At 44.4% G+C, this 27001-nt stretch overlaps 3 protein-coding genes across 6 annotated transcripts in view; all 3 read right to left on the bottom strand.

The window, feature by feature from the left end:
* Positions 1-5059, bottom strand: part of LOC308469666 (uncharacterized protein) — a 50906-nt gene extending 45847 nt beyond the window's left edge. The window contains exon 1 of the mRNA XM_080992450.1: positions 5021-5059. Coding sequence (XP_080848576.1) covers positions 5021-5044 — 24 coding nt within the window. The 5' untranslated portion in view covers positions 5045-5059. The remainder of the gene's footprint in view (positions 1-5020) is intronic.
* LOC308469525 (uncharacterized protein) lies at positions 103-11397 on the bottom strand. 4 transcript variants are annotated; one of them, XM_080992108.1, is made up of 4 exons: positions 10391-11397; positions 3379-3541; positions 3069-3128; positions 103-2082 (listed from the first exon to the last, which is right to left on the bottom strand). In XM_080992108.1, exons 2-4 carry the CDS (start codon positions 3476-3478, stop codon positions 254-256), a joined length of 1989 nt encoding a protein of 662 aa, XP_080848234.1. In that variant the 5' UTR covers positions 3479-3541; positions 10391-11397; the 3' UTR covers positions 103-253. The 4 variants fall into 4 exon arrangements, with proteins under 4 accessions (XP_080848234.1, XP_080848235.1, XP_080848236.1 ...); XM_080992109.1 differs by lacking the exon at positions 3069-3128 and having other exon boundaries at positions 10391-11396; XM_080992110.1 differs by lacking the exon at positions 3379-3541 and having other exon boundaries at positions 10391-11396.
* A 3038-nt stretch (positions 11398-14435) lies between these two features.
* The window catches only part of GNL1 (G protein nucleolar 1 (putative)), a 28074-nt gene continuing 15508 nt past the window's right edge, over positions 14436-27001 (bottom strand). The window contains exons 3-12 of the mRNA XM_080992223.1: positions 25624-25760; positions 24637-24788; positions 23144-23215; positions 21733-21931; positions 21146-21241; positions 19758-19955; positions 18319-18497; positions 17922-18084; positions 17392-17532; positions 14436-14867 (exon numbers count right to left, since the gene is read on the bottom strand). Of these exons, the coding sequence (XP_080848349.1) occupies positions 14581-14867; positions 17392-17532; positions 17922-18084; positions 18319-18497; positions 19758-19955; positions 21146-21241; positions 21733-21931; positions 23144-23215; positions 24637-24788; positions 25624-25760 (1624 nt within the window). The 3' untranslated portion in view covers positions 14436-14580. The remainder of the gene's footprint in view (positions 14868-17391; positions 17533-17921; positions 18085-18318; positions 18498-19757; positions 19956-21145; positions 21242-21732; positions 21932-23143; positions 23216-24636; positions 24789-25623; positions 25761-27001) is intronic.

Raw genomic sequence — 27001 nt, 5'->3', positions numbered from 1 at the left:
TGAAGCCTGACAGATGCTGATCCACAAGACAAGGGCAGCCCATCATTTTGGCAGTGAAGGGCAGAGTAAAAACCTCAACAGATTCATCACACACCTTGAGCATTCCATATTCACACTTCCCCCATTTATCTAGCAACAACTTGCAACTTCTTTTGTACATCAAGTATATGTGACCTTCATTACTTTAATACGTATATATATGTGTATACAAATTTAAATACAAACACCAAAACATCACACGGGTTCCATGTATTTAAAATTGATTTCTGCCTTTATGAGTTTCTTGATGTGAATTAAATAGTGAAAATTGAGTTGAACGCTGCATACATTTATATGGCTTTTCACCTGTGTGAATTCGCTCATGAATATTAAGGTCTCCACTACAACTGAAGCTCTTTCCACACTCCATACATTTAAATGGTTTCTCCCCCGTGTGAGTACGTTGATGTTTTCTAAGGGCTCCACTATGACTGAAGCTCTTTCTACATTCAATACATTTAAATGGTTTCTCCCCGGTGTGAGTTCGTTGATGTATTCTAAAGTCTCCACTACAACTAAAGCTCTTTCCACATTCAATACATTTAAATGGTTTCTCCCCTATGTGAGTTCGTTGATGTATTCTAAGTGTTCCACTTTCACTGAAGTTCTTTCCACATTCCATGCATTTAAATGGCTTCTCTCCCATGTGAGTTTCTTGGTGTTTTCTGAGAGATCCAATCTCACTGAAGCCCTTTCCACATTCAGTACATTCAAATGGTTTCTCCCCTGTGTGAGTTCGTTGATGTATTCTAAGGGCTCCACTATGATTGAAGCTCTTTCCACATTCAATGCATTTAAATGGTTTCTCCCCTGTGTGAGTTCGTTGATGTATTCTAAGGGCTCCACTACGATTGAAGCTCTTTCCACATTCAGTACATTCAAATGGTTTCTCCCCTGTGTGAGTTCGTTGATGTATTCTAAGGATTCCACTATGAATGAAGCTCTTTCCACATTCAATGCATTTAAATGGTTTCTCCCCTGTGTGAATTCGTTGATGTATTCTAAGGGCTCCACTACGATTGAAGCTCTTTCCACATTCAGTACATTCAAATGGTTTCTCCCCTGTGTGAGTTCGTTGATGTATTCTAAGGATTCCACTATGAATGAAGCTCTTTCCACATTCAATGCATTTAAATGGTTTCTCCCCTGTGTGAATTCGTTGATGTATTCTAAGGACTCCACTACGACTGAAGCTCTTTCCACATTCAATGCATTTAAATGGTTTCTCCCCAGTGTGAGTTTGTTGATGTGTTCTGAGGGCTCCACTATGACTGAAGCTCTTTCCACATTCAATGCATTTAAATGGTTTCTCCCCCGCGTGAGTTCTTTGATGTGTTCTGAGGGCTCCATTTTGACTGAAGCTCTTTCCACATTCAATACATTTATATGGTTTCTCCCCAGTGTGAGTTCGTTGATGTATTCTAAGGGCTCCACTACAATTGAAGCTCTTTCCACATTCAATGCATTTAATTGGTTTTTCCCCAGTGTGAGTACGTTGATGTATTCTAAGGTCTCCACTACGACTGAAGATTTTTCCACATTCAATGCATTTAAATGGTTTCTCCCCCGTGTGAGTTCGTTGATGTGTTCTGAGGGCTCCACTATGACTGAAGATTTTTCCACATTCAATGCATTTAAATGGTTTTTCCCCAGTGTGAGTTCGTTCATGTATTCTAACGTATCCACTACGACTGAAGCTCTTTCCACATTCAGTGCATTGAAATGGCTTCTCCCCCGTGTGAGTTCGTTGATGTGTTCTAAGATTGCCACTATGGCTGAAGCTCTTTCCACATTCAATGCATTTAAATGGTTTCTCCCCCGTGTGAGTTCGCTGATGTGTTCTAAGACTGCCACTATGGCTGAAGCTCTTTCCACATTCAATGCATTTAAATGGATTCTCTCCTGTGTGAGTTTGTTGGTGTATCCTCAGTCTTCCAAAGTGACTAAAGCACATTCCACATTCCCTGCATTTAAACTGTTTATTTGTTCTTCCCAATGAATTCACAGATGCATCAGTAGAATTCTGACCATCGTCTTCCTCACCTGTTTGGGAGTGGGGGAGAGAGAATCCTGTTAGACTTCTATGAACGACAAGAAAGGAACTGAACACACGTCAATTCCCATGTGCAGCTTCTCTTATTTTCACTCCCTCTCCATTTTCAACTATCCTCTCCATGTTCCAAATTTTTAGGAATGCAGATGAGATAATGGCAAGAGAAACCCATGATCACTCCATTCACACTTAAGAGAGCAGCATCATTTTATAGTTCTACGGTGGAACTGGCTTATAAGAAACAACTGTCTTTTTCTATTGATCTCAGGCTCCAATAGCAGTCTCCCCTATGAGTAAGAAGTAAAACTGAACTGTTCTTATGTAACATGTAAGTGTAAAAATATTACAACATATTAGAACCTAAACAGAGCCTGCTGGATTGGGAAAAGGCCCACCTAGTCCTGCACCCTGTTTTCACAGTAGCCGAACAGAAGCCTGTAGGAAACCAGCAAGCAAGATTTCAGCCCAAGAGCCCTCTGCTCTCCTGTGCTTTCCAGAAACTAGTATAATGAAGCATTATTGCCTAGGACTGTGAGGGCAGAGCACAGACACCAGCCTAATCCCTTTCTTTCAAGATATCCAACTACCTGGCAGTCACTGTTTCCAGTAGGATAGAAGTCCATAGATTAACTATGCTTCTGTTTATTCATCTTCTGCAGCCCTGAAAGGCACATAAATGTATTATGGCTTAAGCTTTTGTGGGCTGCAGTCTGACAAAGGGGACTCTTGATTAGGAAAGCTGGTGCCACTTGGTCTTCATATGCCCAATACTATGTGTAGAGCCTCCAGCCACATGAACTGTGTATCATGATAACAGGTCCTTTGTCCCGAAAGCCCACGAAACTGGGGAGGTGCATGCATCTACTGTATTTTTCTGCTGGTGGAATGTATCACTCTGACCCAGTCTTTAAAAAAATAAAAGTAATATAAACTATTTAAATATATGAAGTATACACATAATGACGGGAAGCATTACCATAGCCCCCTTCACCCATTTTTCTGGATTGGTGTGCAACATAATTTTCGTCACTTAATCCTGCAGAGGAAATAACACCAGAGATTTAAAAGCACAGAGGAAGAAAATCTGCCCCCACTACTTTATGAAAGGGATTCCAAAAACAAAGAGCCGCTTTGAAAAAGGCCTCACCCCTTCCTTCCTTCCTTCCTTCCTTCCTTCTTTCTTCCTGCCTGGCCCTTCCTGCCTTTGGTCTCCTCTCCATCTTTTCCTCTTTCTCCCTCCACCATCCAGCCATCCATGTCCCCATCTCCTCTCCCCTGGAACTCACCAGATTTCTCCAAGGGTCCCGGGAGGTGATGCTCAGAGGTTGCAGGGAGGGATGCGGGAGACAGTTTGAGCAGGTCAGCTGCCCATCTTCCTCCGTCCATCCTGACTAGGTTTGGACGTTCAACTTCTTGAGGAGCACAGAAGCCAAGGCAAGTTGTAGCTTCCTAGGAGGAAGGAAGAAGCAAATGGAGTCTCAGAGCCCCTGAAGGGATTCTGCCCAAGACATTCTGCTGCCCCTGTAGAAGCCCCTATTGGGCACCTGCTTCCCAAGAGCCTCCATCCATTTTCAAACACCTTTGGCAATTCCTTCCATCTGCCTGTCCCTTCTCCCTTCCTAAGGCTGGCATGGTATGGGCAGTAGTGGCCTTGTGGCAGTTGCCCAGAGGGCCACAATAAATGTAATAATGTGTATCTCTGTAAATCCTTGAGTGTGCTTCTAATACAGAAGTTATCGTAGTCTGTGCTTTATTAAACTGATTATTTTGCAAGTTGCCGCCCCCCCAATTGGGACAGAAATCCAGCTAATACGAGAATCACAAAGATACAGCTGAAAGCTAGAACATAAGTCACCACATGATGCAAAAGGCTTCATGTAACACAGGTTCCCAATATGCACACCAATACAACGTAACAGAACGCGGTAGGGATCAGAACTTATTCAGCAGAAATTGCAAGTGCTTGTTGCGCATGTGTATTATAATAAAATGAGGTAATGATGAATATCAGGAACGTGCAACTGCAAAGGGACTTTTTTAAGGAGGCGGGGGACGCAAGAAAAATTTAGATTCTTTTGGCAACAATAAACATTAAAACAAGGAACTGCTGAGCAAAAACAGAAACAGGAGCATGTGCAGAAGTTCTTGCGGAAAGGGGGCGGGGCCTTCAAAGGTCTCACAATCAACCCAAAACAACACAGAGGTCTACCTGTCAATTGCGGTCCAGCGCTTGGACATCTCTGGTGTATATGATTGGTTGAAACCGAAATGCTTTGTTTGAAATTATATAAATACCACTGCCTGGACTACATATGTGGTGGAGGTGTGAGAAAATTAAGAAATTTTGGATAGTACAAAGAAGATGTTGAAAATATCAATAACAAAGAAACCAGAGACATATCTCCTTGGATTGATAGATGATGAGATACCACGGGGGGGGGGGGAAGAATTTTTCCATATGCAAGTCCAGCTGCTAGAATAGTGATTGCTGCTAGGTGGAAGTAAAAAACTATACCCACAAAGGAGGAATGGATTTGTAAACTAAATGAATATTTAATTCTGGCAAAATTAACTGCGATAATAAGAAATCAGTCGAATCAAAAATTTAAAAAGGAGTGGAAATGTTTTGAGGAATATATGGCAAAATATTGCTCAAAAAAAGATATGCTAATATGCCTAGATTAAAATGTGAAGTACTGGATGGAAGAATAATTAGTAAAGAAAGACAATAAGAATATGTAGATGATTTGATAATCTGACACATCAGGATCTGTACCAAGTAATATTTAATGACCGTGTCCTTCATGGATCACTGCCTTGTCATGGCAAAGGGGCTTGAATAACTCAAGAGACGCTATGAGCTATGCCGTGCAGGGCCACCCAAGAAAGACAAGTCAAAGTGGAGAGTTTTGACTAAACGTGATCCACCTGGAGCAGGAACCAGCAAGCCATGCCAGTATCCCTGCCGAGAAAACTCCATGGTCGTATAAAAGTTATGACGCTGGAAGATGAACCCCTCAGGTAGGAAGGCATCCAACATGCTACTGAGGAAGAGCGGAGGACAAGTACAAGTAGATCCAGAGCTGATGAAGCAGCTGGGCCAAAGTCGAAAGGTCGCTCAGTTGCAGATGTGCCTGGAAGTAAAAGGAAAGTCCAGTGCTGCAAAGAAAAATATTGCATAGGAACCTGGAATGTAAGATTCATGAACCATGGTAAGCTGGATGTGGTCAAAAATGAGATGGCAAGAATAAGTATTGACATCCTGGGCATCAGTGAACTAAAATGGACGGGAATGGGCGAATTCAATTTGGATGATCATCATATCTACTACTGTGGACAAGATTCCCATAGAAGAAATGGAGTGGCCCTCTTAGTCAACAAAAGAGTGGCAAAAGCTGTACTGGGATGCAATCTCAAAAATGATAGAATGATCTCTTTCAATATAATTTTTATTAACAAACTAATCAAATCACATTAATTCCTAATTACACAGCCAAATTTTTGTTGGGGGTACCCATGCTTCGAGCTCAGAAAGGGATCCAAACATCTCTCTTGCTGCTGCTTTAATGATCACAGTTCTGTCCAAATGGTATTCACAGTCCTCAGTTCTATTCCATCTTCTCTTTATTATTTTCCTCATCTTCTTATTGTTGTCATATACTCCTTTCTTTGTGACCTCTGATAGTCTCCACAAGCGGGTTGAAAACAAACGTTATATCCTGTGTGGATTTTCCATTCCTCCAAGAGCCATATTCAATACAGACAGACACCATTTCTACACTTCCGTACAAAACATTCTTAAAGCCTGTCCATTAATTCTCGCAGGCCTGTCAGTCTCTCCTCAATCTTCTTAGGGGGTTCTGCCAGGTCAAACTCACAGTCCGATGTAATAACAAGCCATGGTCTGTTCCCCTTGATCATAAATCCTGTAGGCAGGCCTGCCCTAACAAATCTCTTTTTATAACTGCGCCACAAAGGCCTTTCATTCCTTTCCAATATTCCACAAGCCATGTCTTTGATTAGTAATTTATTTCCACACAGATCTTAATCATCCTGCTTGTAATCAGTAATTGCAACGATTCTTCTTGGGGGGAGGGTTGTTAGGTACTCACATAAAAAAAGAAAGGTTCCCCCCCCCCTTTCAGTCCCGTTCTGACATACCGACCCTTTGATGTATCTTCTTCTTGATATATTGTTGAATCCAGCCCATCGCTCTACTTCACAGAGGTCACTTCAATTAGCAGTCTTAACTCCCGATCTTCACTCGAAATATGTGCATTTGCTTCTCTCTAATTGTTTATTTCGAGCTCCTGCAACCAGTTCGCGTGATCAGAGACAGCGTCCAGGAGAGCCGGCCCCCATGGGGGCTGTGCGCCTAATGATAGAATGATCTCGATACAAATGAAGGCAGACCTTTTAACATCACAGTAATCCAGGTTTATGCACCAACTACCAATGCTGAGGTACGCGGGTGGCGCTGTGGGTTAAATTACAGAGCCTAGGACTTGCCAATCAGAAGGTCGGCGCTTTGAATCCCCGCAACAGGGTGAGCTCCCGTTGTTCGGTCCCTGCTCCTGCCAAGCTAGCAGTTCGAAAGCACATCAAAGTGCAAGTAGAGAAATAGGTACCGCTTCAGCGGGGAGGTAAATGGTGTTTCCATGCGCTGCTCTGGTTCGCCAGAAGCGGCTTAGTTATGCTGGCCACACGACTGTCTGCAGACAAATGCCAGCTCCCTTGGCCAGTAAAGCAAGATGAGCGCCCCAACCCCAGAGTCAGCCATGACTGGACCTAATGGTCAGGGGTCCCTTTACCTTACCAATGCTCAACAAAATGAACTTGACCAATTCTATGAAGACAAATCCAAGGCAGACCTTTTAACATCACAGTAATCCAGGTTTATGCACCAACTACTGGTGCTGAAGAAACTGAAATTGACCAATTCTAGGAAGACTTACAACACCTTATAGAAGTGACACCAAAGAAGGATGTTCTTCTCATCATAGGGGATTGGAATGCTAAAGCAGGGAGTCAAAGAGATAAAAGGAACAACTGGCAAGTTTGGCCTTGGAGTTCAAAACGAAGCAGTGCAAAGGCTAATAGAGTTCTCTCAAGAGAACAAGCTGATCATAACAAACACTCTTTTCCAACAACACATGAGATGACTCTACACATGCACATCACCAGATGGGCAGCATTGAAATCAGATTAATTATATTCTTTGCAGCCAAAGATGGAGAAGCTCTATACAGCAAAAACAAGACCTGGAGTTGACTGTGGCTCAGAGCATCAGCTTCTTATAGCAAAATTCAAGCTTTAACTGAAGAAAGTAGGGAAAGCCACTGGTCCAGTAAGATACAATCGAAATCAAATCCCTTATGAATACACAGTGGAAGAGAGGAAGAGATTTAAGGATTTAGATTTGGTGGACAGAGTGCCTGAAGAACTATGGATGGAGGCTTGGAACATCATACAGGAGGCAGCAATGAAAATCATCCCAATGAAAAGGAAATGCAAGAAAGCAAAGTGGTTGTCCAATGAGGCCTTACAAACCACAGGTGACAGAAGGCAAGCAAAATGCAAGGGAGATAGTTAAAGATACAGGAAACTGAATGCAGACTTCTAACAAATAGCAAGGAGAGACAAGAGGGACTTCTTAAATGAGCAGTGCCAAGAATAGAGGGAAACAATAGAATGGGGAAAAACCAGAGATCTGTTCAAGAAAATTGGAGATATGAAAGGAACATTTTATGCAAAGATTACCATAATAAAGGACAAAAGTGGTAAGGACCTAACAGCAGCAGAAGACATCAAGAAGAGGTGGCAAGAATACACAGAGGAGTTATACCAGAAAGATATGGATGTCCCATACACCCCAGGTAGTGTGACTGATGACCTTGAGCCAAACATCCTGGAGAGTGAAGTCAAATGGGCCTTAGAAATCACTGCTAATAACAAGGCCAGTGGAAGTGATGACGTTCCAGCGGAACTATTTAAAAACTTAAAAGATGATACTGTTAAGGTACTACACTCAATATGCCAGCAAGTTTGGAAAACTCAGCAGTGGCCAGAGGATTGGAGAAGATCAGTCTACAACGCAATCCCAAAGAAGGGCAGTGCCAAAGAATGCTCCAACTACTGCACAATTGCGCTCATTTCACACACTAGCAAGGTTATGCTTAAAATTCTACAAGGCAAGCTTAAGCAGTATGCGTACCGAGAACTCCCAGAAGTACAATCTGGATTTTGGAGGGGCAGAGGAACCAGAGACCAAATTGCAAACATGCACTGGATTAGGGAGAAAGCTAGAGAGTTCCAGAAAGACATCTACTTCTGCTTCATTGACTACGCAAAAGCCTTCGACTGTGTGGACCACAGCAAACTATGGCAAATTCTTAAAGAAATGGGAGTGCCTGACCACCTCATCTGTCTCCTGAGAAATCTCTATGTGGGACAAGAAGCAACAGTTAGAACTGGATATGGAACAACTGATTGGCTCAAAATTGGGAAAGGAGTACGACAAGGCTGTATATTGTCTCCTTGCTTATTTAACTTATATGCAGAGGACGAGATGGTTGCACAGTGCTCTCAAAGCTACTAACACGAGTTTGACCAAACTACAGGAGGCAGTGGAAAACAGGAGTGCCTGGCGTGCTCTGGTCCATGGGGTCACAAAGAGTCAGACACGACTAAGTGACTAAACAACAACAACGATGTCCAATCAGCATTCCCTAATGTAGAAGCAATTCTGACAATGTTTCTTTGAATGATGATTGCAAATTGCCATTTGTAAAGATCCGTTTCTCAGATGAAGAGGATAAAAAATGAATTTGAACAACAATGTCTCAAGATAAATTATGTTACTTCAGCCTCATATACATAGATAGTGACAAGCTAAGCAGTTTATCATTTAATGATATCATCAGCGACTTTGCTTTGGCAAGGCAAGAAGGAAAGTATTGTAATTTAGATCATGTTTGTGTACTGTTTGTATACACAGTACACAATGAATCATGATAACATTTTACAGTTGAATGGGTATTGGGTAGATGCAGTAATACAATTAGTCCTGTAAAATAATTTTTATGTACAGGTGTGTATAGTATTGGTATTATTTATAAATGCAACATATTACTAGAAATACTGTGTTTTACACTCACTAAGTGTAACAGGGTACAAAGGTCTGCTATCCCAATGAAGAATGTGGACTATTATGGTAATATTGATACTGATATAAAAAAAATGCATTGTATTAACTACAATTGCATTGTACAGGTTATAACACTTAATTTCATAGAAATAATGCTATTTATAATTATTAATAATTTGCATCAGATATTTACACCTATTATTATAGCAAGTTTCTAGGACTAGATTAGGAGTCTTTGTAAATTGTGTTTCTAAAGGAACTTTTGTTATTGCCAAATGCCAATGTGTTTGCATTATTAAGTTTGTTATGAAGAACAAAATCATTTTAAGTTAGAGCTTAATAATTATTTCACTATTAATATTCTTAGTAATTGTATTTCAGTTCAACAATTACTTTGAGAAAATACATACTCTACTATGTGCAAATGGTTTAGATACCTATTAGGTCCATAAATTACCATATAGCATATATTCAACACAAAAAACAGCAACAATTTGCTGTTGACAAAAGACAGCTACCTCCAGTACCTTAGGGCCTCATCAAACCTCAATCCGGCCCTGCCCCCACTACTTTATGCAAGGAGTTCAAGAACAAAGAGCTCTTTGGAGAAGGCCTCACCCCTTCCTTCTTCCTGCCTGGCCCCCCCCCGGCCTTTGTTTTCCTCCCCATCTTTTCCTCTTTCTCTCTCTGCCATCCAGCAATCCATGTCCCCATCTCCTCTACAAAACGGAAGACTTGGATGTTTGGATGCTTTTGGTTTTTCTTATTTTGTTGGAAGCCGCCCAGAGTGGCTGGGGAAACCCAGAAAATGGGGGCGGGGTATAAATAGCATTTATTATTTTATTATTATTATTATTATTATTATTATTATTATTATTATTATTATTACTATGGCGAGGCTGGTCTGCAATACCCAGCCCTCTCCCCTTTCCCGCCTCCTTCCTGCAACTCCCTTTGCACCAGATACGGGCAGGAGGAAGCTTCTCTCTTTCCACAGCGGGAACACCCCCCTCCACCTTCAAGACCCCGTTAAAAAGAGCAGCTCCCTTTCATCCCTTCTCTTCTTCTCCCCGCCCCGGGGCTTCTCATCCTGGACCCCCACCCCTTGCCAAGCCCCTTCCCTCCTTCCCCGCCGCTGGCTTTGCACTCACCCGAAATCCTGGCAGCAGCAGCGACACTGGGCAGCCGGGCAGGAATGGGAGCCCCCTCCTGGGAGGCAGGATATTTCCGGGGGCGGGATAATTGCAGTACCCAGCCAATGGGGAGGGAAGGGAGGGAACCTGGGCTTCGAATATAGGGAACAGATGCTCGTTGCCTTAAGGGTTAAAGCCAGAGAGTGCAAGCTGCCATAGAGAGAGAGAAAGAGAAGGTGGGGCTGTTCCATACTGACCTGGGAAAGGGCCCCCGGCTTAAGTGGAACAGCTGACCCGCCCCCTCTGCCGTCCTGCACTGCCCTTGTCCTGCAAGGAATCCGCTGAGTGCAAAGCGCCTTGGGGTGCAGCAAGCTTTGGGGTGTGTGTGTAATGCAATGCAATAACCATGGAACTGGGGTTGGGGGTGGAGAGAGAGCAGGCAGGGAAGCAGTGGTTCAAGTGTGGGGGTATTGCAGCTGATTCAGCCTCTTTGCAAAGAAGAGACAGGGGCCTCTTCCTGAAGGTTTTCTCTCTCTCTCTCTCTCTCTCTCACACACACACACACACACACACACACACACACTCACACTCACACACCACACGAAGAGCCCTGTAGTTTGATCAAGGCCATCTAGTCCTGCACCCTGTTAGAATCATAGAATCGTTGAGATGGAAGGGGACCCTGAGAGTCATCTAGTCCAACCCCCTGCAATGCAGGAATCTCAGCACTGTCTCCTCATGGTGGCCAAGCCTGCAAGGAGGATGGGAGCTCCAGAGCATCTCTCCCCTCCAGCGGCTTCCGGGAACTGCTATTCAATTAAGCATAATAATAATATTATAACAACAACATTATTTATACCCGCTCATCTGGCTGGGTTTCCCCAGCCACTAGGGCAGCTCCCAACAGATTATTTTTTAAAAACCAATGAAACATCAAACATTAAAAGCTTCTCCATACAGGGGTGCCTTCAGTTGTCTTATAAAAGTCAGATAGATAATTATTTCCTTGACATCTGACAGGAGAGCGTTCCAGAGCGTTCCACAGAGCAGGTGCCGCTACCAAGAAGGCTCTATGCCTGGTTCCCTGTCTTTGAGTTGATATAGAGCATCCGTCCTAAATTTGTCGGCTTCTCTCAAAGAAGCAGATTCAGGAAGTTTTTAATGTTTGATGTCTTATTATGTTTTTATATTTTGCTGGAAGCTGCCCCAATGGGCTGGGGAATAATGATGATGATGATACCACTTGTTCAATCTGAAAATTTCTTTTACCAGTGCATTTGGAAGCATCAGAATAACTTGAGGTAATATATTCATACAAAAGCTTTGCTCCCGATTCATTGTTTGCAATCCCACTGGGATTGATCTGAGTCCTGGGATAGTTCAGCTGGTAGAGCATGAGTTTCTTGAGGTTGTGGGTTTGATCCCCACCTTGTCAAAAAGATTCCTGCATTGCAGGGGGTTTGGCTAGATGACCCTCTTGGTCCCTTCCAACTCTATGATTCTGTGGTCTATGAACCTCACTTATTCGCAATGAGGGAACCACCACAATTTTTTTTAAAGCAAAATTTTGTTAGAAGTTCTGCAACCCACCTTTGCCTAATAGGAGTTTGCCTTTGTAAAAATGGAGAGTGAAAGGAGAAGGAATCTCAGGGTGGGCTTTTTTGTGGGGGATATGGCTTTTCTGGTCAGTGGGCAGAAGGAGCTTGGGTCTATCCCTAGCTAGAGATCTGCCATCCCCTTGTATTGGTCCAGATTTGGGTCTCTACCTCCCAGGAGTTTAGGCGCACACAGTTGCCACATATTGACTGCAGCAGGCGATGGATCCCTTGCATGTGTAAACAACCATTGGGGGTCACTCTGAAACAACACAGAGATTGGGAAAGGACTGGCAGAATCCGAGACCAGGGAGAGGAGACGGTGGAAGAAGATTGGAAAAAGTTTAAAGACTATTTATAGAAATAATGTAATATTAATGAGTGTTAGAAAAATGTTGGAATGAAGTTATACGGCTTTAGTAGAAATGTTATAAGGAATTAAGTATAAATAGATTATTAGAGTATTAAAGGGAAAATAAGGTTAAAATATGTTAAGATAAATTATGACAGAAAATAGAGGAAGATGGAAAGGATTTGCTGAAACAATTAATAGAAGTGGAATACAAAAAGGGAGGTGTGAGCAGGTCGTTGAAACAAGTTAATGAAAGATAAGATATTGAAATGGTAAGATGTGTGTTTTTAAATTGGTTTTGTTTAGCTTATTGTATTAGTGTTGTGTTATGTAATGTTTATATATTGTATTGTATTGTTTTCTTTTTTCTTCTTTTCTCCTTCCTTTTTTTTTGTAGTGTTTAAAAATAATAAATATTATTAAAAAAAAAAGAGATTGGGCATTGCTTTGACGAATATCCTGCAACCAAAAACCACCTGGACACTCTGGTCTCTCCCACCGCCAATATAAACAAAATACCTGTTTACCTGACACTGACACAAAGGCTCACATGCTATAGAAATGAGTGTATAATGTGTTTTAAAATGCCCTTAAGCAGTTAGTGACATTTTAATTTTTTTCTCCCCCCTTTTTTTTTTTTTTGCTGTGTTGGGGGGGGGGTGGATATCTGGTTCAGGATTTTGTTTTTCTTTTTTGTTGTTTATTGGTTGTATAGTTTGTGTTTTGTTTTTAAGGGGCAGGATCAGGGCTGCATGGGAGTGGGCCCCAGCCAACAGAATGGCTGGTGCAAGTTCTATTGTGCACTGGGACATCTGATCTCAGTGATCATGGGCAGGAGGAGGAGTTACACTAAGACCAGACCATGTCATTACCAAGGAGGCAGGATTAATCATTGTTTGAAGACTATCCCTGCCTCTGGGTCTGGTCTTGACCGGATGGATACTGGAATCAACAAGGGAAACCCACATGACCTGAAGGTGTTGCTGGGCAGTTTAAAGCAATATCAGAATGCTATTAAAATCAGTTAAAATGATTTACATTCTTTATACAGAAAAAATGCAAGCTGGATCAAAACAGTATCCTGGCAACACACCTCCCCCCTGCCCAAAATCCAACATGAGGCAGAGTCCTGCGGGCATATATAGCAGGGCTCAGCAAAACGCAACCAGGGGCCTTGATTTATTTAAAAAACACTCTACTTTTCTGCTGCCATATCCTTCCTTTCTTCCATCATGAAACTCAAGGTGGTATACGTGTGGCCTCCTATCAAGACCCAGGACTGCTTAGCCTAGGCAGCAATATGTCCTACAAGCCGACGTCATTCAGTCTTGGGTCCCTAGATGTTGTTGGACTACAACTCCCATCATCCCCGGGGCTCTTAGTCAACAAGGACCCAACTCTGATGAACTCGGTCTTAGGACGGAGCCTGCAAGTAAGTGTAGGAACCTCTGGCCCTCCAGATGTTGCTGCATTACAACCCCCATCGGACTCAGCAATCGTCATCTATGGCTATGTATGAAGGAAGGGGGATGCTGTCATTGAGAAGAAGTTGAAGGCAAGGTACTCTCTCTATCTCCAGTGCACCAGAGCAGCCTGTCCAGCAAAGACATGGATGAAAATGCTGAGGCACTGAGTGCTTCTGATCCAAAACATTACCCTTTTCCAGCACACTCCATTGCTTTCCATCCCTCTCCAGTTTTCCATTCCTGCTGTCAACCAGCGCCCCACCCCCACCCCCAGTTTTCTGAGCATTTCCAGTTCTCCTTGCGTGGCTTTGGCTATCTTTCCCCCCCACCTAAAAATTTATTGGAAATACGTAACCAACGGAGCTGCCTCAAGGTTACTGGTACCTCCCTCTCTTCCTTGGAGGAAGGGTTTCATTTTGGCCACATAAAGGCTGGCAGCTAGGAAATTGAATTGGCTATTTGTATATGGGATTTCCTCAGACAGGGTGGGGTCAGAAAGAGAGGGTGGCTCTTGCCTTCATGTCCTGATTGCGAGTTTTGCAGAAATGCCTGGATGGCTGCTGTCGGAGCCAGAGAACTGATGGATGTCAGGCCGACCCTGCATTCTTATCCCTTGCCCTATGCCCTCCCCACAGTGATGGGAGGTGCGCCAGGAAATAAGCATCACCTTTATTGATATACAGCGGCTCTGGAGCTTGAGAATGAACATGGGGTGGGGGGGGTAGAGACGGGAGCAGAATGGGGGAGAGGAGAGAGCCATCCATCCCCTCTCAGTCTGTCCATCAGGGGAAGCTGCTAACATTCATCCTCCCCAAGCAAAGCAAACAAGTTCCGGCCAGCAAACTTTCCCTTCCTAGAAGGGCCAGGCTGGCTAGGCCCGCTCTTGGGCGCCGAGTGCGGTTCTTCTTCCTCCTCGCCTTCTTCGTCTGCATCCCGGTCTTTCTCGTCATCCTCTTCTTCTCCCGAGCTGGAGATTTCGTCTTCCTCCTCTTCCTCCTCCCCAGAGCTGCGCTTGCCATCATGGCGGTGGGCCTCTTGCAAAGCGGCAATCTCAGCTGTTTCAGGGTGGTGTTCCCACATGGCTGAAGGGGAGAGAGAGAGAGGAGACTGTCAGAATCACAGGAATTGCCAAGGGTCAAAGGTCACCCAGTGAAAGCCACTAAGGTGGTAAATTTCATATTCAAGTAAAACGGTGTGGGGAACTGTCTCCTGAAAGTCTCAATTTCAGATTCCACGACTGTATATAGACATTTTGTCCCAACACACATCACTTTACACTTGTTTACGCTGAACTGCATTTGCCGTTTTACCACCCATGTGCTCAGTTTGGAGAGGTCCGTTCGGAGCACTTCATAAATCTCTGATGGTTTATTATTATTATTTTTAATAATTATTATTTTTATTTATTAATGCAACAAAAAAAGGAAAACACAAATAGAAAATTACACACAGGAATAACAATAAACACAATTTTTTTAACAAACAATAAAATGTAAGTTGGTCTTAAGAAGAGTTTGGATTTGATATCCCGCCTTTCACTCCCTTTAAGGAGTCTCAAAGCAGCTAACATTCTCCTTTCCCTTCCTCCCCCACAACAAACACTCTGTGAGGTGAGTGGGGCTGAGAGACTTCAGAGAAGTGTGACTGGCCCAAGGTCACCCAGCAGCTGCATGTGGAGGAGCGGAGACGCGAACCCGGTTCCCCAGATTACGAGACTACCGCTCTTAACCACTACACCACACTGGCTCTCTTAACACTATAGACCCGACCTCCCGTCTATTCCTTATTTCAATTTTATATTACTTATTGCCAATACACACTTTTATCATAATTTAACTCATTCTTAATATACTTTAACTCTCATGTCTAACTTGCAACTATTATTGAAATTCCTCAAATGCTGCAACAGAATTTAAACTACTGTAATTATATTTCAAATATTCAAATATTCATAGAATCATAGAATCATAGAGTTGGAAGAGACCACAAGGGCCATCGAGTCCAACGCCCTGCCAAGCAGGAATTCTTTGAAAACCTCCCATTTTGAAACAAATTCCTGTTTTGGTTTATTCTTTATTTTTTCTGATAGACCATCTAATTCTGCATATTCTGTCCGCTTTTATATCCATTCATGTACAAAGGGAATTTCAATACTCTTCCATTTTGCCGCGATTCCCAGGAGATAAGCCTCTGGTTTACCTCTAACTCCAGATCATTTACGAACAAGTTCAAAAGGGCTGTCACATGGAAGATGGAGCAAGCTGGTTTTCTCCTGCTCTGGAGAGTAGGACAGTAAGACATCTGAAGGCAATCCTGTTTAGGTAAGTTTTTAATGTTTGATGTTTTATAGTGTTTTTAATATTCTGTTAGGAGCTGCCCAGAGTCATTGGGGAAACCCAGCCAGATGGGTGGGGTATAAATTGATGACAATGTTGATGATGATTCCTTCCAGTAGCACCTTAAAAAAGGTAAACACCTTAGAGACCAACTACCGGTAAGTTTGTTGTTGGTATGAGCTTTCGTGTGCATGCACACTTCTTCAGATACACAAAAGCGCATACCAACAACAAACTTCGTTGGTCTCGAAGGTGCTACTGGAAGGAATTTTTTTATTTTGTTTTGACTACAGCAGACCAGCAAGGCTACCTACCTGTAACTAGATGATGATGATGATGACCTGAACCAATGGATTCAAGTTACAAGAAAGGAGATTCCAATGAAACATAAGGAAGAACTTTCTGACACTAAGAACTGTTTGACAGTGGAACGGACTCCCTCGGGAGGTTGTGCACCCTCCATCACTGGAGGTTTTAAAGCAGACGTTGGATGGCCATCTGTCATGGATGCTTTTAAATTGAGATTTCTTATTGCAGACTAGATGACCCTCAGGGTCCCTTCCAACTCCACGATGCTATGAAAAGTACAGGTCCCAATGTTGAAACTTGGTGGCTTCACTTTCTCTACCTCTTCATTCGAAGAACTGCCCATTTATTCCTACTCTCTGCTTCCTGATAAAGGTAGAGGTAAAGGGACCGCTGACCATTAGGTCCAGTCGTGGCCGACTCTGGGGTTGCGGCGCTCATCTCGCTTTATCGGTCGAGGGAGCCGGCGTACAGCTTCCGGGTCATGTGGCCAGCATGACTAAGCCGCTTCTGGCGAACCAGATCAGCGCACAGAAACACCGTTTACCTTCCCGCCGGAGCGGTACCTATTTATCTACTTGCACTTTGACGTGCTTTCAAACTACTAGGTTGGCAGGAGCAGGGACTGAGCAACGGGAGCTCACCCCATCGCGGGGATTCAAACTGCTGACCTTCTGATCGGCAAGTCCTAATACTTAACCTTAATTCCTGATCCACCACAAAACCTCTTCTTCTTATCCCATGGCTGTTAAGCTTACTCGGGAGTCTTTGCTGAGGCACCTTTGTCAAAAGCTTTTTTGGAAGTCCGAGTACGCTATGTCAACCAGATCCCCTCTCTCTACATACTCGTTGACATTGAATTCTAATAGGTTTGTGAGACAGGACTTTCCCTTGCATAGCTCCTGCTGACTGCTTCAAGTGAGACTTTTATAAGCTTGATTATTTGATCCTTAACCACAGGTACCTTTCCTTGCAGAGTAGCCCGGAGGCCTCATGCAGACACAGAGGCGCCCGTCCACTGCCAGGCGTAGGAGGCTATTGGCTGCTCGGTAGACATCATTGCGGGCTCCCTTGGCGGTCTTGTAGCCGCGCTTCTCAGCCCAGGCTAAAAAGAGGGTAGAGATGGTGTCAGAGTTCACAGACGTATTGACAATGCTCAGCCTTCCTGCTAAATCAAGGGTTGCCAGCATGGTGCCCTCCAGACGTCATGGACCCCACCCACCTGCATTATCCCAGACAATTGGCTGTGCTGAGTGAGGCTGGTAGTTGCTATCCGTGGCAGGGTTTTTCCAAACTGGGTCTCCGGCTGTTTTTGGACTACAACCCCCATCATCCCTAGCTAGCAGGACCAGTGGTCAGGGATGATGGGAGTTGTAGTCCAAAAACAGCTGGCGACCCAAGTTTGGGAAACCCTGGTCTACGACATCTGGGTTGGCTACCCTGTGCTAAAGGGCAGCGCCATGCCCCTGCTGCACCCTCGCTGCACCCTTTTACCTTCGCAGACATCCCAGGCGCACCATGGGGGCTCAGGTTTCCCATGTTCGGCATCCGGATGTTTCAGCTTGAGCAAGGCTTGGACTGGAATTCGGCTGGCCAGGAAGCCCACAGAAGTGTAGGGCTCCTGGATCTGGGAAATAGGGTAGATGCCAGCCAGGATCTAAAAATGAGAGCACAAGGGCACACCTGTTACAGGGCTTGCAGATCCCATCTATTACTCCGTGGAAGCAGATTAAGACACAAGAGATTTCCTTTCAACCAATGTGAGACCAACCAGACTTTTGAGTTCTACTCCCCCTGCTGAAGAAACAACACAAATGCCATCTCCCACCTTGTTCAACCTCACGCCCTCTCCCCCAAAGCCCCAGCAACAAATCCCTCCCAGATCCCTTACCTGCTGTTTTCTGTCCACAAGGGAGGGGAAGATGAGCCCAGGGCAGTCGCACAGCTTGACTGTGGGCGTCAGGAAGTAGGTCTGGAAGTACTTGGTGTGGCCTGGAGTGCGGGAGACGCTCACCACCTTGCGGCCCACCAAGCCATTTATGAGCGAGGACTTGCCCACGTTGGGAAAGCCTATGAGGGAGGAAGAGGTATTGGAGGTCTTCAAGCAGAGGCTGGGCAATTGTATGTTGTGAATGCTCTGGTCATGGATGTCCTCTGAGGTCTACCTCCAAATGTATTTATGCTGCACCACTGGTGCATGTGGGGTCTCACAGTGAGGCAAGTCCTCACTCCCAATGAGCTTTAAAATCTGAACGTTTTCAAGCTGAGCCTGGAAAGTCATTTGTTAGGGATGCTCTAGCCCTGCATGTCCTGCATTAGATACCCTATAAGGTTCACCGGTTTATTTATGCTGCACCCTTGCTGCCTACAGGGCCTCAAGGAAAAGCAACGCAGGTGGGTCCTCACTCCCAATGAGCTTTAACATCCAAAACAGGCAAGTGGGGAAACAGAGAGCAGGGGGGAGGGAGGAGAGGTAAGGAAAGTATAGAAGGAATGTGGGCAGATACCACTGCATTTGCCTAAAGCAAACTTTCTCAACCTGTGGGTCCCCAGATGTTATTGAACTACAACTCCCATCACCCCTAGCTAGCAAGGCTGGAGCTCAGGGATGATGGGAGTTGTAGTCCAACAACATCTGGGGACCCACAGGTTGAGAACCATTGGCCTAAAGGTTGGCTGCAGTGACAAATGAGGACTATGAGGATAAACCAAACCAAAGACCATACATAAAAGGAGGGTTTAGAGGAGGGATTTGAAGGAAGGGAAAACTGTGTCATCAGGTACCCATTCAGGAAGGCAGTAATATAATATAAATATATAATATAAAGAGCAGCAAATGAGGCAATCATTTAATAAAGCTTATTTCTTTGTGGGACGCAGGTGGTGCTGTGGGTTAAACCACAGAGCCTAGGACTTGCTGATCAGAAGGTCGGCGGTTCGAATCCCTGTGACGGGGTGAGCTCCCGTTGCTCGGTCCCTGCTCCTGCCAACCTAGCAGTTCGAAAGCACGTCAAAGTGCAAGTAGATAAATAGGTACCGCTCCGGCAGGAAGGTAAACAGTGTTTCCATGCGCTGCTCTGGTTCGCCAGAAGCGGCTTAGTCATGCTGGCCACATGACCCGGTCGCTGTACACTGGCTCCCTTGGCCAATAAAGCGAGCTGAGCGCCACAACCCCAGAGTTGGCCACGACTGGACCTAATGGTCAGGGGTCCCTTTACCTTTACTATTTCTTAAGCAAGTACTTATATAACCATCGCAGCCCAACTTAAGAGTCAACACTCAACAGTTTCTAGCTGGATGTCTTTGTCCACCACCAGAGGGCGCACTCACCTACACAGCCCACTGTCAGGATTCCATCCTTATAGATTTCCTGGGAGAAGCCCCCGGCTTCCATGGCCACATCCGTCTGGTGCTCCACTAGTACAGCTGCGCTTTCGTCATCGTCGTCCTCTTCCTCCGAGTCCTCAAGCGGCAGGCGAGAGGTAGCTGCATCCCGCTCGATTTTCTCCTTCCAGCTGCTCAAGTCCACTGGAGAAAAGAGGAAAGAGATGCCAAAAAAAGACTCATAACAAGCAGTGATGCAAACAGTACCACACAACCCGTTTTTGAATCTAAGGCTGAAATCCAATGCACAAATCCAAGCACAGGTGAAATTATGTGGGGCTTACTTCCGCTTGAAAGAGAAGGAAAACTGGGCTGCACAAATATCATATCAAAACTTTGTTGGGACTGTGTTACTCTCAATGCCTAGATTAGCTGGAGGGAACCTTAGAGCAGACACAGGCCTGGTCCATGTGCTATGTTAGTCATGGGTTAGTGTGAACACATAAGTACATGGGTGGTGCTGTGGTCTAAACCACTGAGCCTCTTGGGCTTGCTGATTTGAAGGTCGGCAGTTCGGATCCCTGAGATGGGGTGAGCTCCCGTTGCTCTGTCCCAGCTCCTGCCGACCTAGCAGTTCCAAAGCACACCAGTGCAAGTAGATAAATAGGTACCGCTGCGACGGGAAGATAAACGGCATTTCTGTGTGCTCTGGTTTCCGTCATGGTGTCCCGTTGCGCGAGCAGCAGTTTAGTCATGCTGGCCACATGACCTGGAAAGCTGTCTGTGGACATACGCCGGCTCCCTCGGACTGAAAGCGAGATGAGCGCCACAACCCCATAGTCGTCTTTGATTGGACTTAACCTTTACCCTTTTACCTCCCCAGAGGGAAGATCATGGCTACTTTGCTCCCGCTCTAGTCCTGACCCTGCTGCACTGCTGTAAGCTAAGCTATGGTTTGGTAACCAAGGTTTGCTCTTGGTTTACAGGCCTGTGGTTTGTCTCAAAGAAACAAACCATGAGCAGAGGTTCAGATGTCGCAGTAAACCAAACCGTGGCTTATCTCACAGTAGCACAGCAGCAGCAGCAGCAGCGGAGGTGGAACAAAGCAGCCACGATCTCTCCAGGAGCCTTCCCCTTCATGCTAAGCTCATGCTGGCTCAGTGCTACATACAAACTGAGCCACAGAGTGCCTCTCATTATTTCTGAGGTTCCGTTTGCATGGGCTAAAGTAGCTTCAGGATCAGAAAATGCGGCTTATAAGCAGGATTGAGTTCTGGGCGCTTTCCTTGTTTAAAGAACAAACAGGTGCTGACCTCCAGAAGAATTTTAGCCCTGGAGTAAAACCAACTCCGCAGGGGTAAGCCAAGAGCTCAGAGTGACGCATGCAAACTCACCTCTTCCAGCCACGATGCTCTCGCAAGCGCTCAGCAGCTGATCGGGCCCCATGGCTCTGCTCCAGCCCTTTCGACGCTTCCGGCGTTTCTTAAACACTGACGAGAGAGAAAACCCAGAAAATCAAGTCCTGGGAGCCAAGATTTCACCCAGCAGCAAAATAAAGCCAACGCACCTCTTCCTAAAAGTGAGCCAACACACCTCTTCCTTTAAAAGTAGTTGGATCTAAAGACTCAGAAAAAGGGAGGCAAGCAACCAAAGCAGCATCTTTGACTTCCATGCAGTTTAGGAAGGCATGGAAGTCAAAGGGGGTGTTTACATGTTGACTTACTGCTTCGAAAGAACAGATCTTTAATTTCTGTGTTTTATCTTTTCTACTTTCTCTTTTGAGTTCTTTTCTATCTCTTTCTTCTGATTGTTTTCACTTGTTTTCTCTCTCCTTTCCTTTTCCTCCTTTCCTTTTTCTTCTCTATGCTTTTGATTTCATTTACATTTACGTTGGATTAAAAATATATATATTTGGTATCAGTTTTGTGTCTCTTTTTTATAAACGCTAATGCAATTTATTGGAAAAAGAACAAGAAAATACCAGTGCTGGGATCTTGGTCCTGTTGCGGATAGGAAGTGAAGCAGATCACGTGGATTTCGGGGAAGCGGCTCTTGAAGTAGTGCTTCCAGGCCACCACCAGGGATGGGGGAGCCAGGTCAATCTTGTTCAGTACCAGGATGAGGTTCCTCTTCATCTGCTTAGTCACAAAGTCATAGAGGGCTGGGGAGAAGTTGATGACCTGGGCAGGAAGGGTTGGGGGAGAACCAAATTAAGTGAGAGGTCCCAAACAGTGAGGGCTAAGAATACGTATTTCTTCCTTCTTTCTTCTCTGTGATATAAAGGGAAAGGACCCCTGGACAGTTAAGTCCAGTCAAAGGTGACTGGGGTTGCGGCACTCATCTCGCTTTAGGCCGAAGGAGCCAGCGTTTGTCCACAGACAGCTTTCCGGGTCATGTGGCCAGTGTGACTAAACTGCTTCTGGCACAATGACAGAAACCAGAGCGCATGGAAACACCGTTTACCTTCCCGCCACAGCGGTACCTATTTATCTACTTGCACTGGCGTGCTTTCAAACTGCTAGGTTGGCAGGAGCTGGGACAGAACAATGGGAGCTCACTCCGTCGTGGGGATTTGAAACGCCAACCTTCCGATCAGCAAGCCCAAGAGGCTCAGTGGTTTAGACCAGAGGTGGCAAGATGCTTTTAGCTCAGAGATGGAAAGATGACAAGGTCCCTACCAGAGTGGAATGGCAGACTAAAGTTGATGGACTATGCAGAGATGGCAAAAATGACCGGGAAAATCAGAAACCAGGAAGACCAAAATGTTAACAAAGAATGGGGGAGATTTATTTGGGAGTTACCACTGTAAACAATTGAACTCAAATAAACACTTGTAATGTAACAAGGACTTTGGATGTAACGAACAATCAAATAATTGGAGTGACTTAGAATATGCAGTAGAAAATGACAACTACGGAACCCATGGAGGGAAGTCTAAAGATTCGAGAGAATCTTGTGTTTGTTTGTTTTATCTGTGATTCTGAAAGTAAATTTTAATTTGTAAAACCAAATAAAAATTAATATTAAAAAAACAGAATGTAGTGGTAGGTGGGGGTGACTTTATACAAAATGCCATTCCACATTGTCATGGAAGACACTGCCCCCAGGACCCAGAGCATGTGGCTCCTGAAGGATTTCCCCATTTTATTCTTAAGTGGCTCTTAGCTAGGAATTCGCATTAAACTGCTACCCTAGGACCACCCTAGGGGTGTGTAGAAAAATACTTTTTCGGGGGGAGGCTGCACCCTATGGACTCAGCCCTAGAAATTGTCCTCCTGTTTAGCTAGTTAAATCGCATTAAAGGATCTGAGAAACCAAGCCAAAGGTCTGTGCAAACAAGGTCTATTGAGAACGAGCCACCAGTCATCAACAGAACCACAAAATGTCCTTACTGGGTGCCGTATGTCTGTAATGAGCAACACAATGTCGGACATCTCCAGGACACGCCACAGCTGCCTCCATGTCTACAAGAGAAACCAGGAGATTAGAAAAAGGCCTGTGTAAGATTACACTAGGCCTAAGCGGATTGAAAGGACCCCTTTGAACCTGGGTCACAATGCTCGAAATCAAACTGGAGTCAGGACTGGTATCCCAGCCATCACAACTCCCCAAGGCTTAATTGGCACTTTGGAACAGAATCAGCAAACGTCACTGTGTTTACACTGCACCAAAAACCCAAGAAAGAAAGAAAGAAAGAAAATGAAAAAATGAAAGCACATAGGAAAAAGCATGAAAGCCGTGTGTTAGATTGTCATGTGTGAAAATCGCACACGTTGTCTCACTGGGTGCACGAATCCTGGGGAGCTGCTGTCAACTGCATCCTTTTCATTGCTTGTACACCCAGTGAAATATGCACATGTGCAATTGCCACATGATTCTCATGCTATTTTCTGCACAATAGCATTTCCTGTTTAGAAACGGCATAATATGTGAAGCGAATATCCATGGAAACAGAATTAGGCGTTAACTAGTATTAATAGTTTCTTAAAGGATTGGAGGCAAAGGAAACAGTGCTGGTTCATAAGGCAGGGGGAATCCAAAATCTGCAGTTGGGCGCGATACCTTTATAAGGGCCAACGTAAATGTCATAAAATAGTGAGCAAACTATTTTATTTCACATTCTCCAGGACTCTGTTTGTTGAACTGAACATTAATAAAAAAAGGGATGGGGGAGAGAGAGAAAGGAGCTGGTTTGATGATCTAGCTACAACCTGCATTTAGTCACAGCTTTTCAATAGAGTGTAGGAGACAGCACACCAAATTGGATTAGGCTGGATCAGGTCTCAAGTTACACCGGGGGGCTGCAGAGACAAAGGCCACATTCACACCATACATTTACAGCACTACAATACTGCTTTAAACAGTCTTGACTTCTGCCAAAGAATTCTGGGAGCCGTAGTTTGCTAAGGTTGCTGGGAGCTGGTAGGAGACCCCACTATTCCCCTCACATAGAGTTACAATTCCCAGAGTGGCTTATGACAACCAGTCCCTCTTCAGAGGGAACTCTGGGAATTGTAGTTCTGTGAGGGGAATATATTGGGGTATCTCAACAACTCTCAGCACCCTTAACAAACTGCAGCCCCCAGAATTCCTTGGGGAGAAGCCATGACAGGTTAAAGTGGTATTGTCGTGTTTTAAAGGCATGGCGTGAATGTGGCTAAAGAAACACAACTTTTTGTCGCCCCAGCTCTTGCCCCAAAATAGCTGAAACCCTGAACCATAAAAGCAAAGTTAATTACGCAAGACAGCCAGTTACAAATCCTTTTTCGACACTTGACTCTGGCTGCATGAAAGGAATGGACTGGTGGAAAAGATCACCCCACTCAGCTCCAATACAGCTGAACCATTCAGCCTGACTTTCCTCTTAAGGCTTTTAAAGGCTCACCTCCAAATTGTGCTCAAAGTAGCTCAGCTGGCTTGGTGGGAATGTACTGTAGATATTCTCGAGATATTCCCGAAAACACTTCTCCTCTCGGGCTAAGAGCTGGTCCTTGGTCATCTGATAATTCCAGGGCGGGCGTTTTGGAAAATCCAGTGCTGAGAAAGATTAAGGATCAGTTGGAAGATATAGCCAATGTCTTGCAAGAAGCAGGAGAGAAGTTCTAAGGGGAAAAGCTACAAGAAGCTTCCCTGATCACTCCAACTCCAATTGATGCTTTTCACTGATGGCTACCATTTGGAGAATCCGAGAAATATAAAGCCTTTCAGAAAGCCAGGACAAGGCTGACATAATGATAAGAACGGGAACATAACAACCTGAATTGAGCAGAGGCTTACTGAACCGATGGAACGTGGGCAACATGGCAAGTTGGCAGGCCATTAAGGAGATTTAAACTTGCATGCAGTCACATTAATGTTATATATATCAAACCAGGGCTGCCATAAGTCCGGAATTTCCTGGACATATCCGGGATTCAACCATCAACAATAGGGTCCAGGTGGAATTTTCAGAAATCAGTTTAAATGTCCAGGAAAATCCAGGGTGTATTGCAGCCCATATCAGAAGTGTTGATTTTTTTTTTTTAAGAATTCCATTAAAAATAGCTCAAAAACTTGTTTTTTGGATATTTTGCAAATAAAGCTCAACAACTTTGGCAAAAAAAAAAAAAGCTCTAGATTTTCTCTTTAAAATGTGGCAACCCTTTATCAACCTACTGTTTAGTGATACGGGGAACTTTCATACTTAATCCCCTTTTTCCCCTATTGGGCCCATTTTTAAACCACCTGCATATGGTGCTTCCATAGGGCAAAACTGTCTGCTGCCTCCAGAGGCCAGGAGGGGTAGTGCTTTACAGAGGGAGGAAATCTTCAGCATTTTCCCCTGTCAGCTGAGACTCCCCAGGAATGCCTTAGCCAGATCCCCTTTGCTCACCTGAACCAGTCTTATAAACGTCTTCTATGTCCACCTCTGTCTCAACTTCTGGAGCAGGCTCCAAGATCTTCTCTCTGGCAATCTTTTTCCTCCGCTCCACCTCCTCTCTACTCTCCCGGTCAAAGTGCAGCCGGTATCTGTCAGGCAGGGGGAAAGCAGCGAAAGCAGGAAAGATCAGGCAGGAGCTAAAAGTGAGGGGCCATCCTTGGCTGAAATTCACTGCCCAGCTTCCCACCCGAGGCCCAGAAACGTCTTGCTCAGTTTTAGGATTACAGTGATTTAAGCAATACACGAAGTACCTTACAGTCTTCAAACAAAAACATCTTGGAGGTCCCGGGCCACAGAGAGGTTAGGCTGGCCTCAACCAGAGCCAGGGCTTTTTCAGCCATGGCCCCAATCTGGTGGAACGCTCTGTCACAAGAGACTAGGGCCCTGCGGGACTTGACATCTTTCCGCAGGGCCTGCAAGACAGAGCTGTTTCACCAGGCCTTTGGCCAGGGCACAGCCTGACCCCCTCCCTTGGCAATCCTCACAGAACTCTAGCCCAATGGTTGCCATTAATCTGATGTGAACTGATTTTATAATGACATGATTTTAGAATGTTGTATCATTTTACTGTTGTTAGCTGCTCTGAGCCCGGCTTCAGCTGGGGATGGCGGGATATAAATGAATTTTTATTATTATTTTATTAATACATCCGAAAGGAGGCCCAGGTTACCTGCCACATGAAAAAACTGCAGCAAAGTATGTTGGAAATGCAGATAAAAAGAAGGCACGTTCTACCACATGTGGTGGATGTGCAAGGTAACAAAAAAATTCTGGGAAATGATGTATAATGAGTTGGGGGAAAACGTTTAAAATAACATTTGTGGAAAAATCAGAGGCTTTTTTGTTAGGCATTATAGGTACATAGATTCCAAAAGAGCAGAAAAGACTATTTATGTATGTGACGACAGCAGCAAGAATACTACTGGCCCAGAAAGGGAAAGAAGACAAAGTTTCAACCAGAGAAGGACGGCTGATGAAGATGACGGACTATGCCGAAATGGCGAAACTGACCAGGAGAATCAGAGACCAGGACGAGAAAAAGTTTAGGAGAGAATGGGAAAAGTTTATAGGTTACCTAAGAGAACATTGTAAACAGTTAAAAACCTTTGCAGGATTAGAACACTTGTAAAAGACAAAATAGAATGGAAAAGTTAAAAATAGATATAACAAATTGTGGGGGGGAATAGGATAAGTGGAATAAAAAGGGATGGATAATGGAAACCAGAGATGGGCGGAGGGAAGTCAAGGGATTCTGAGAATCCTAAAAGTAAAGGCGAATGATATGTTTAAATGGAAATTTGTTATTGGAAAACTTAATTTACATCAAAAA

Source organism: Podarcis pityusensis (assembly GCF_964106645.2).
Source record: "Podarcis pityusensis genome assembly, chromosome: 2".
NCBI lineage: Eukaryota > Metazoa > Chordata > Lepidosauria > Squamata > Lacertidae > Podarcis > Podarcis pityusensis.
Note: the sequence above shows the minus strand (reverse complement) of the source record. Positions and strands in the feature narration are given on the sequence as shown.

Coding starts and splice junctions, on each gene's coding strand:
- LOC308469525 (XM_080992108.1), bottom strand. CDS start 3,478: ATGGACGGAGGAAGATGGGCAGCTGACCTGCTCAAACTGTCTCCCGCA. Junction 3,129..3,378: donor GGGACCCTTGGAGAAATCTG/GTGAGTTCCAGG, acceptor TTTCCTCTGCAG/GATTAAGTGACGAAAATTAT. Junction 2,083..3,068: donor AATGGGTGAAGGGGGCTATG/GTAATGCTTCCC, acceptor ACTCCCAAACAG/GTGAGGAAGACGATGGTCAG.